The sequence below is a fragment of the Nestor notabilis genome, unplaced genomic scaffold (genome assembly GCF_000696875.1).
Source record: "Nestor notabilis isolate BGI_N333 unplaced genomic scaffold, ASM69687v1 scaffold2236, whole genome shotgun sequence".
In the NCBI taxonomy this organism is placed as follows: Eukaryota; Metazoa; Chordata; class Aves; order Psittaciformes; family Psittacidae; genus Nestor; species Nestor notabilis.
This window is the reverse complement of record NW_009931287.1, coordinates 56,181-68,386: the sequence shown is the minus strand read 5'-3', so window position 1 is coordinate 68,386 and position 12,206 is coordinate 56,181. Positions and strand designations below refer to the sequence as shown.

Below are 12,206 nucleotides of genomic sequence, written 5' to 3'. Positions count from 1 at the left end.
TTTTCAAGTCAGCTCTTCCCGATGTTACAGACATGCTGCTATTGTGTAGACGAGTTAGTTGGTGTTGGGTTTTAAACTATGAGTTGGTAAAAACTTAGAATGTTTAGTTTTGCACATATTGCTCCTCCTGGCTTAATCCATTTTGCATAATGTGTTAAAAGCACAAGGAGTCGATAGTCTTGTACAGATGCAACTTGACAACGTATCGACTTTCTAAGTTAACAAAAGAAAGTTTAAAAGCAAGTCACATAAAGCAACAATCACTACTGCAGTCACACACGTATGCGCAAGTCACCGCGGCCCCTGCCCCCCCGCCACACACACAACTTGCCCCACACATCCTCTCAGAAACACAAAGTGAACTACGAGATCTACTAAATCACAGCCACGACAGCAGCTAACTGCAGCAGCCACAGGATTTCTTTCAAGTGAAGCACCGACCCTCCGTGTTACTCAAAACATTGAGCACTCTGAGCATTTTAAATCATTTCAGCCATTTGGGCTCAAGTGCAGAGCAGGATGCTTTTGCAGGTTACATGAATGCCATCATCTGCAACAAGACAACATTCTCAGTACTCGTTACAAAATCCACAACAATCCACGCATCACCCCAGTGGTTTATGATTTTTTTGGTGTTACTTGTTCAACTTCTGCCCCGTGTTGGCAAGTTGCTAAAAAGGACAAAAAAAAAAAGAAAAAAAAAGGGGGGGGGGGGGGGGGAAGCCCCACATTGCCTCCATACCTACAAAAAATCCTTGGCTTCTCCAGTTAGCAAAAATACAAACCATGGTGTCCTCAGTGTTGGTTTGTGGGAGGGGGGAATCAGAGGATAGAAAACACAGTTTCTGTAAGTCTCTAAAGCACAACCCTGTTGTTCCTACTTCAAAGTTATGAGATTTACTGAATGAAGACTGGACAAGTCATTCATGCTTTTCTCCTGCGTTCAGAAAGGCACTGATAGATTACAGTGTTAAGTATTTATCTCCCGGTTCTTAAAGAACAAAGCCTAATGTGCAGAAAGCAGAAGTCTCTGAACAGCTGAAGTAGTTGTAGACACTGCGATGCTAGGAAGATAGTGTAGGGCTACAGTTACGAATGAAAATAACTGCAATTAAGATGCAAAAAAGCAGTGGTACTACTAAGACAAGCACATGCACATCCATTCTTGATTTGACAACACAATCTAGTCTAGTTCAAATAGCCAAGAATTTAACAGGGGGACTCGGGGGAAGGGGGGAGGAAATAAAATCTTCAAGAGGACAGCTGTGTCCTCATCTATAAAATAAGCAAGAAGAGAAAGATAAATACACATCTGAATCCATTAACTGAAGAGGAAACTCAAGTTGTTGTTTTAGAGCTACAGACCCTCAAGAAGAATAGTTTTCCATCTCACGTTACTTTTAAACCATCTGTTCTACTCTGCAGTTTTTATAGTTGAGTTCGAGAAAAAAGCTCCTCCTCACATGGCTCAGCCCATTCACTTCCACCTTCCGAAGCTGTGTCTGCAGAGCTGGAGCTATCACTGGAGTAGATCTTCTTCCTGAAGCCATTTGGTTTTGCCTCAGCATTTATATCATCGGCACATCTTGCTTCATAAACAGAAGAAACCTAAGGATTTAAACTGACAGTGTTGATGGGGAACAATACAGAACACACGTGCTTCTTTCTGGGCTGAGAGGTGACACAGTTCTGCAGCTGCTCAAGAGAGATGCTACAGGGCAAGTCCTCCTCTTTCCTGACTTAGTCTGCTATGTAGAAAGGACTGCAGAACAGCAGGAGCAAAAAGAGGGGATTTTTTCCTATTCCTTAATTTCAGGATTTGCACGTAACAGCAAGAGAATCAAAAGTGAACTCAGAATGCATCATTAGCACAGGTCATGTTAGAAAGTCACTGTCAAACTCATCTCCAACATTTGGTAGTAAGTATTAAATACCAAGAAAACCCAGCGCAGATCTGACTGAACTTCAAGCAAACCCGATGTGTTTTCAGCTGCATGAGTAAAGCGATAGCAAGCATGTCCTGGTGTAAATTTAAGCGCTAGCATCACTGTGAAGTTTAAAAGTGTATCAGTAAGTGCACATGAAATGTTTTCCCTACAGAAAACCCAGGGGTGTTCTGCTCATGAGCAGGACAGAGTTCAGCATGCATTAGTTATGCCTTCAGTTACGGGCTCTATCTGCTCTCGCAGAGCCCATCAGCCCGCTCCAGCTTACTGAAATTAGAAGCTGAGGAAAAGAAGACTCGTGTTTAACACACACGACAAGCAAAAGCCAAGTGTTCCCAAAGGAAACCGAGTTTGCTTAACTACTAGAAGTAAAACTGTGTGTACAAAGGGCTGTACTCCCCAAAGCACAACACTTCACAGGATTTTCAGAAGAATGCTCAAGATGCAGAGGAGATTAAAAAAGCAAAGTAAAGAAAGAAAAGCTTTGGAAGGCTTTTGTAGGAACTTCATTTGAGGCCAGACTGAAAAGTGTGATGAAAGGAAAGATGTAGTAGCACACCCTTATGAAATAAGCAAAAAACCTCCTCCCCCAAACCAATGCCAAACTTACCATATTAAAATCTAAAAGATGTTCATCATCATTGGATGTTTCCTTTACATCTGCAAATTCTCCTACACCATTCTCTCCCTTGGCATTTGTGTAACACTCTTACATTGTGTTTGTGGGGGTGTTTCAGAGGAAAAGAGGGAGAAAAAACAGAATTGAGGAACACTGTTATTTACAGTTAACCAAAACGAAAGCATCTCGAGAAGTATTCTTGTAATTCACACTCTAGGCCATGTAAACTCTGCTTGAGGGAGGATTTTATACTCTGACATCCTTAAAGAGATAAGCATAAAACCGTATGGAAGCTTCATCAAATCTTACTTGGATAACCAAATAATTAAAAACCTACTTAGTCCATGAGCTCTAAAACAGTAATGTACAAAGAGCAAGAATTACTTTTTTATTACAAATGCTTCAGTACATTTTTCAGCTGTGATACTGCCCAGCATTCCAGATCATGCCTGTTTCTATTCCCATCCCAAATACACTGCAACAGCAGCCTGATTCTGACTGAAGCTCAAAAAAAGTCGATGTGAATAACTGCGGTTTCTACTTACCAGAGTAAAATTCCATATATAATATCAACACGTATCATATAGATGAATATGGATCGCATGCATCAATATCCATACATAAAAAATACCCATACAGAAAACTGGATACAGCTAAAGATTTGTGAAAGAATAACATCAGCTCGAAGATTAAAGCTCTGGTTTTGCTAAACTGAAGTCTAAAAGAGGAAATCTTTCACAAAAATTCCGCCACCGTGTGAGGCAGGGTCTGGACTTCACGCTGTTTTGTACTGTGTTCTGTGTTCCTCTGAGGTGAGGTGGTGGGGCGCTGGCAGGTTATGCTGGTTCACCAGTAGATGTCAGCAAAAAGATGCCACAATTCACTCACAGGATTACTGTGTGAAATAAGGACTCAAGAGTGCGAGTCACTGCATTTGCCTTTAGACCAATAATGCTTCTGCAGTTGTCACCGTGAAAAAAACAAACAAGACTTTACAAGAGGACACTAAATATCTTCGAGCTTTTTCTAATAGAGGAGGTTCTGTGACCAGCCAAAGTCCTGGCGGCATCAATCTGTGCTCTTTCACTGTGCAAGCACATTTCTGTAGTTGGGAATGGTCAGTAAGATGTTCTTGAAAGTAACCCAGACTGTCCTAAACACCGAAGTAAGGGCATTCAGGCACCGAGACCTCAGTTTAGTTGGTAGCGGTTCAAGGTGCACTCCAAAAATAGTGCAGTAGTAATCACTGGCTAATCTACTTCCAGATTATTAAGGAACCAGGTCTCTGATCAGAACTTACTTGCACTGAGCCTCCACAACAGAAAGCACTGGGCAGCCTCTATACCAACTGTACAACTGTTCTTATTTAGCTTCTTGCCTTCTCCCCAGAAAAGGTAAATTGGTACGCAGGCAAAAAATAAGAGCTGGATGGATTCTGCCTGTCCCCTGCAAACCTGGGCCTGGGCCAGCTGTCAGATGCCAGGGATTGTTTGTTGGGAGGCCACAGGGAGTGCTGGAAGTACCTCTGCTTCCGCTCGCTCACAGCCGCCTACCCAGGCTGGGCTTGCTCTCTGTGCGGGACAGAAGAATGCCCAGACTGTCACTGGGAAAGGAGGGGCCAAGGGGCAAATCCCTCTCCTTTGGAGCTGGGGAGGAATTCCACACGTTCCCTGAATAACTGGCATGTTATTTATGCAAAACCATAAAAGGTAATTATCGTGTTTCCACATTCTTACAACCTTAACTACTAATAAGTATTATTTGGGCTGAAACCTATTCAAAAATGTAATGAAGTATTTTCAGAGTCAGAGATTAATATTCTATTTACTTAATTCCAGGCTCTGGAATGAAGTACATTTTCATAAATGTTAAGACTATTTTAAAAGCACTTTCATTTAAAAACTATTTAGAAGCACACTAGGGATCTATTGCAAATGTAGGTGAAGCATCCCAGTTCTTAGGTAAGAGAATTTACTGTGAAGTGTTTGGGGTTTTTTAAATACCAATAGTAGTTCCCATTCGCCTGCAGCAATCCCAACCCGTAACAAAGAGCATTTCATTCTAACACAGGTGCAATGTCAGTTCAAAGAGGCACAGCTGCTTACCTTCACACTGCGATGCAGGAAAAAGGGGAGAATAGAGCGCCTTTTCCCACCAGCATTGCTTTTCCTGGCTGCCACTCATTCTCTGCAGATTAGTATTCAATATAGGAAAGTGTTTAGACAATAATCACACTTCATTATGCCATAAATAATATACTTACATGTAAGTAATACTCTGGTATTACAACCAATTTGCTAGGTCTGATAGGTCACACTGTTTGATTCCTAATACTAATGGGAAAGGGTTGTCAAACTGCCATAGGACATCCATTATCTGAACTATTTCAGCCAGTATGAATCCCACACGAGGCTCACATTTTGCCTATATAGAGTTATACAGAAGAAAAAGATGAATTCCAGCCCTACACTAAGTACAAGCCAAGAGAGAATAGGCAGCTACCCAAGAGATGAGAATACAGTGAAACAACATCAGTCAACATGACAAACAGATCAGTGTAAAACAAAACAGAAAAGAAACAAAAGCAGAGAGATGGCGTGTTGAAAGCCTAGAACGGTGAGTTAGCAGTGCTATTAGCATCAACGGGATGACAGAAAATGAAACTAGACAATGTGCCAACATGAGGAAAAACTGGTTACGAGGACGATGAATAATTTAAGATTAAAATAATCTCAGTGTACTAATTCAAAATGCCTGAACAGCTTGCCCTGTATTTTAATGCTAATTTAAGTTTACCGGAGCCCTTTCCTTATGAAATTAATGGACATGGCTAAAATATCAAATACCAAAGGTTTGTCGTAACAGCCATGTCCCTGATGTTACTGCATCTGTGGCAACCCTGTTAACTTCCAAAAGATGGTGCCAGCTTCTAACACCCCCTACAGATTTTAGACAATGATTCACATATTACAGTGCAGCTAGCTACTAAAAACACTAACAAATGAGGTTCAACACTGAGTTTCTATCCAGCTTCCTCCTCTGTAAACCTGAGAACATTTAAGCATGCAAAATTAACAAACCTCCTTTTGCTCCTCCTTAAGCTACTGTAGAACTACACACCTACGAAACCTAAACTTACAAACATCACTTAGAGAGAAACCCCTCTCGAACCAAATGAGCAACTCCAGAGTGCTGCATTCAGAAGCATGTGCCAGATTAAACTGTTTTTTCTCATGGAATTGTGCCATAATGAATATTGAATTAGCTATAACACCAAGGAACAGTCCCTTTTTGGAACCACTCTCCAAAACCTCAAACTTTAACTCCAGGGAAGGGAGTTCTTGGAAAGTTAAATCATGGAAAAGAAGGGAAAGCAGAGGAGAGAAAGAGCTCAAGGGTATTTGAAGCAGGTCTTAATAAAAAGCATGCGTATTTACAAATAAGTTCAATCATGGAAGCCTCGCTCTGCTGCTGACTATAGATAAGAGGCATGTAAACTCCACAGGCCCAATGCTTTATTAACCTCAAAGCTTCTTGCCTGGCTGGTGTCACATCTGCACAGGTGATAAGCTGGATGAACCACAGCGGGTTACAAGCAAAGCCAGGGTAGCACAAGCTACAGGCTGCAAAGTCACCATCAGCATCTATGTATCTGCTGCACGATGGCTGGTGACTGAGCTGGTGCTGGCTGCCTCAGGTCCCCCGTCCTTCCAACACTACCTCAGCACTTAGACGAGCTAGAGAAGGGCAGTGACATCTCCCAGCTGAACACAGCAGCAGCCCAGCAGGACCAGTTTGAGCTCAGACATGGCCCTCTTGCACCCACATTGACCCTCGTGATGTGTTATTGCTAAACCAGCATTAAGCTCAGATGTGCAAAGCAAAAGCATGGATGCAGAAAGACCTGCATGTGGAAGCCATGCGGAGGTTTTGTTTGGGAGGGGATGGAGAGCATGAGCTGATGTCCATGTTATACAGTCACTGAAGAACAATTTTTTCCTACGGGTGCTTAAATGTTTACTATAGTTGCACAGTCTGTCAGTGTGAGAATTTCTGTGAATTAAAGAAAACTCCCCATTAGTAAATACAAAATAGCAACTCCAGAATAGTAACATGACTCCATCCTCCTTTGTTGGCATTCCTTCCCTTTTACAATGGCATTTTCAATTCATGCCTCCTCCTCACACACATCCTCACATACACTTCCAGTGCTTTATGAAAAGTTATACTAAATTTTCCAGCTACCCATGTAAATAGCTGTTATTCTCACTGGTACTAGAAATTGCAAGTGAAAGTCTCTCCTCTCTGAAACTATTCATATTTGTTTTGCTTTATTTGTAAGTAGAGCTCAAAGACAACAAAGCAAACCCAACTGCAGTGCTGTTTCACTCCCAGTATTGCTGCAGGCCTCAGAGAACACTGATGGCTTTCCTTTCTTGTTTTACAGCTAGACATAGAGTAACTGAGGTTGCTGGTAGAGCCTCCAGTTGAGGCAATGTAAAATCACTCGAGGGCTTCAGCACTCACACACACAACCACCACTGTAATGTTATAGCAGGGCAAGATTCTCCTGCCTCAAGGCTTGGCTGATTAAAACCACAACTGCCCAGGAATTTTCAGTAGATTCGGGTCAGAATCCTGCAGTTACACCCAGAAACTGACTCCAATTCTACTTCTGTCTCCCTGTTACCTCTGCCATGCTGAGAGCTAAGCCACCAGCAGCAAAAAGTGACTGTAAATACTTGTGGTGCTTGCTATTGGTTGTATAGGGCTTTTAAAGAATAAACTAGTTTCAGAACTTCAAATAGCACTGACACATCTTTCATTAACATCTAGCTCACATTTGTTCCTTCCAACATCAATTTTTGTGTCTTTTGACATGAACCTTCCCAAGAACTCCATACAACAGCAGGGCTGCCCACTGAGGTCTTTCATCCAAAATTTCACACACAAGCCCTGGTGTACAAAAGAACATTCATGCTTTGCAAACACCAGTACAAACACTTTCTAAAGGAATAAAAGCAAGCATTAGGGATTTTTCCAACTAAAAAAAACCCAAGGTGTTGCTGCTTCAAAGATCAAATTACAGTGAAATGGTTCTGTAATCTAGCTGGAGTAAAGCAGCTAACCCGAAGGAGAGATCTGGTGAGCTTAAGTGGATAACAACCATTTTAAATGGTGTATTTGATCTCCAGCATAGCAATAGAAAAGCAACTCAGTGTTTTAAGATTACAACTGAATAAAAGGGGAAACATGTAGAGATGTGAAAGATGTTTCCTGCCCTGTGAATGCCATTTCCTACAGCCGATGAGATTTTTCCTCACCTCTTCCACTCACACATGCATTTGAGATAAAGCAGCCAGGGCAGATCACTGTTGTACACAGATTTGTTGTACTGCTGCCTTCTTTGCAAGACTGCCATAGACAGCCCTATGTAATTCCTCAGCTGATGGAGGAATTGCGGGAATGCAGCAGGACAGTGTGTCGGTTTGATCTGTGGAAAAGGACAAGCTGCTTTGGTGAGCACACCTCGGACTGGGAGCTGGGCACGTGTCCCAGAGCAGCATTTTACTGAGTTGCTTGTGCAAAGCGAAGTGCAGCACGGGATGTAACCAAGAGCAGAGTTTTCAGCTGTGCACAGCAGGCAGCTGAATAAATGGGACATGGGAGTGGTACTGCTGGTTTGCTGACAGAGCTGAAGTCCAACTCCAGTTTCTGTATGACAGGATTCTAAGCCAACTTAGGCACGTCTTTGACAGAGGCTTTTGGGCAGGTGAGGAAGCAATGACTACCGAAGTTGGGCAAGACCGGGTCTAGAAGTACTGAAAGCAGAATTCAAGGAAAAAGACCCAATCACAGAATGGTTTGGGTTGGAAAGGACCTCAAGATCATCTAGTTCCAACCGCCTGCCATGGGCAGGGACACCTCACGCTAGACCATTAGCCCAGGGCTCTGTCCAGCCTGGCCCTGAACACTGCCAGGGATCATATGATACAATTTTATCATACGATTTATAATGATACGCCTGGTACTGTCCTGAATGATAAATGCCTGGTTGAAAAGCTAAGGAGCAAAAGCTAAGAGAAACTCAGAGGGGGCAGGAGGATGGGGTTCCTTCCCCCTCTCCTCATGTATAAACATGTAGTGAAAGGGAAGTTCATACTGATAAATTTAAAAATTAAAAAAACCCCAAAACAACGAAAGACAACAGAGGCCTTCCCCCGCCCCCCAACCAAACACAAACCAGAGTATTTATTCTGTTTATGTTTAGTTACATATATACATATATTTCTCCTCAGGTAAGAGCCTGATTGCTCACTGAAGTAGTTCATGGAATTTACTTTCTTGTTGGCAGAAAATAACAGATAGTTTTATTTCGCAACGTCACGTGAATTTAGGAGAGCATTTATGAATGTGCAACACTTTCCTCCACTAAGCTGTGGTAGAGGAAGTGCTTAACAAATCTTATTTTATCAACAGGCTGCACAGGGAGAAGTATTACTGCAATTTTCTTTGCTGTTCCTTAACTAACAGTTTTGCGTGAGGCAGTAATCATTTGTGTCGATTTCCTTGCTTCCATCACTAGTTCTTCCCTTACAGTTACAGACAAAAGTCCACTGCAAGTTCATAGGGCGGGCTGGTCATCTGCTCACTAGAACAATTACACTGGCCAGAACTTCATTCTTCAAGCAGAATTTATGCAAAGCATCTTCTCAGAGCTGGGGTCTACAGTTTTAAGGACCATGTGCCCAGAGGTCCTGAAAAAAGGGCACTTCCAGCATTTTGTGAGACGCTTTACTCAGTTCTCCAGCTCACGCATCTAAATAGCCATTATTTTTTGTCTGAATTGATATGCCTTCCAGGACAGACTGTTTGAAGACACCAGCATGGAATAGTTCTTCTTCCAAAGGACTGAGGCAGTGACAAGAATCTTAACAGAATAAGCACTAAAAATAAATAGGCACTGAAGCCTCATTATGATCCGAGTATTATCTGAAGGGTTACGATGGACAGTTTCATAACCAACCACAGAAGAAGGAAAAGTCTCATAAATTTCTTTGAACCTGCTCTGCAACTCCTTACTATCAGAAAGAATACAAGAAACACATGAATAATTTAGAAGTTAAAGCAGCAACGAGCCCCACTGAATCACAGTAAGAAAAATAAACAAATTACATTTATTTTACTGGCTTACTTGAAACCTTGGGGTTTTCCTCATGGTTTTTATCCTGTCATTGTGAATTCTATCTTTCTAAGGTTCCTCTCACATGAGATACTTTCACCCTTCAAAATCTCAGCAAATTAATGTCTTCTTAATGAGAAAGTTAGAGCTCTGAGTCTTTGTAGGTGATGCCACCATCAGCACGTTATCAAGAACGATGTCGTCCAAGCCTTTCTCAGAGAGCCTCAAAATTACTCTTTTACTATTAAGTATTTTGCTTTCCATGTGGATACTCCACATGCTCTTTAGTGGTTTTCCCCCACTTGATTCTCCTGCTTTTAAGGCGCAAAGCAGACCCCTCTGAATTTTGTCTCCCTCTTGTCACCACCTAGGTTTATGGCAGGTTAGCTCCTACATTACTGACTTTGGAACCAACATATGTAGGACACCCCTCTTCCCCTTCTCTCTTGACAGGGGTTATACACTTACATTGTATTACTCCAGTCATGCAAAGTACCTCACCAAATCTAGTATGTCAATTCGTTCATGAGATCCATAAACATGGGTTCTGCCAGTAAGATTTCCTCATTCCCAAATGTACTGTCCTAGGCACATTCAGACCCTGAAACTTTGGTACCAGTCCCAACAAAACCCACCAGTCCCTTTATCTATGTCAAGGACTCAACAGTAAAAGCATTCTTAGGGCACAGCTACTAGATCAGAGACCATGTAAAATTTATAGACAAGAGATTCAGGATTGTTATATTCAGAGACCATTAACTGGACCCGATTGTGTACTTACCCACGACTCCACAGACGTATGGTAAGAGCATTTACTTTACTTCAGAGAGTATTTTTTCATGTTTTTTTTGGTAGTGGTGTTTCGGGGCTTGGTTTTTGGTGTTGGTTTTGGTGAGCCTTTTTTACTTGGGTTTTCTGTTGGGTTTGTTTTCTTTAATCTTAACAGGATGTATATAATTACTCACTTTTGAAGAACTTCTGCAGAAGCTATCATTTGCAAAATCTGCTCTAGTTCAAAAAGAAGTGCTCTAATATAGAAGAGGAAGAAAACCGGACCAGATTCTCTTATGGTCTTATAAACAGGAGATATTCAAAGATGTTTGCATCTGTGTTCGCACAGATACTTCCAAGTTTTTATGTGATGCAAACCAGAATGTGTTACTGTTACACTGTGGTCTACAGGAGTATTTCCACAGCCATTATTTATGCAAAAATATTGAACTCAACTCAGTGTTGAACTCAACTCAGAACACAACTCAAACTTTATGTCAGGTAACGGTGAGTTAAACAGTAACTTCAATTTTTGTCATAGGTCAAAAAGCACAGAAGTTTAATTAAAAACAAATCATTGCAAAGATTGATCTACACTAATGAGGCAATTCTACAGCCTCTGCTCAAGTTCAAACTCTCCTTCCCATGCATGTACAGGTGGAGTGTCCAGGAACAATATTTATCCTAAACTGTTCCAATTCTAGGTATTTCATATTGATTTTGTTTAATGTTCATGAAAATAAGTAATATCAATCTTCAAAAGAAATAAGTTTGCACATGTAAGACATACTTGCACGACCTCTGCACCTCCTCCTGCACATGACAAACATCATCTTTACCGAGTAAAGTTTGCTTCATTACCAACATGTTAAATTGTTTCAGTGCTTAAAAAAAAAAAATCCTCCCTTTACAGATAGACCTGACTACAATAAGAAATTCAGATAAATGTTCCCAAGCCAAAAAGCCAACATCTTCAGATGAACGCTAACGGCTCTTAGAAAAGCCCATCCTCTGAAGGCATGCTAGATATAGCAGGGCTAGCCCTGTACTGTGTTCAATCAACACCAGGTACCCTGGGGTGTACAGCCTCACCATCCGAGTCAGAGCACAGATTTGACTTGGGTTTAAAACTAGCGCTGAAAGACGTGATTCCTTCCAGCTCAAATGAACACTCTTCATGAAGAACTTGTGAAAATGGATTGTTCAGGTCAAAAGATGAGAATGAGTGTTCAGTGTCTGAGTTTAGGTTGTAATCAAGTCCCCTAGGAAGAGCTTAACTGCAAACTGAAGTCCAGACTGCTGAGATGGTTGTTGGCCCATTGTACTTCTCAGTGGCTCGCAATTGTGAACCTCTGAAAATGCCAACAAAATCATACAACCTGAGCAAGGGAAGCAGTTAGTTTTGTTCTTGCACTAAGGAACTTAAAGAAAATGAAACAGTAGAGCTTTCTGAGCACTACCCAGTACAAAAGGGTTTTTTTTCCAAGCCTCAAGCATCAACTATGGAACCACTGTAAATTTGTCTTACACCAGACATTTACCACTTTCTTGAACACGCACGTGGTTGAAGCAAAGATGAGAACAAACACCCTCACAGAGTGCTATGCATCCAGAAAGGAGATCTGTAAAGGGCTGGCAGGAACTTTAGACCCTTGCTGTCACAATTAACTGTTCATTCATTATATCC

The 12,206-nt window shown here is 41.6% G+C and overlaps 1 protein-coding gene across 1 annotated transcript in view; it reads right to left on the bottom strand.

Moving 5' to 3' along the window:
- Window positions 1-991: 991 nt before the first annotated feature.
- The window catches only part of KIAA0232 (KIAA0232 ortholog), a 48,830-nt gene continuing 37,615 nt past the window's right edge, over window positions 992-12,206 (bottom strand). Inside the window, 3 exon segments of the mRNA XM_010015809.1 lie at window positions 992-1,608; window positions 2,557-2,654; window positions 4,671-4,799. Coding sequence (XP_010014111.1) covers window positions 1,429-1,608; window positions 2,557-2,654; window positions 4,671-4,799 — 407 coding nt within the window. The 3' untranslated portion in view covers window positions 992-1,428.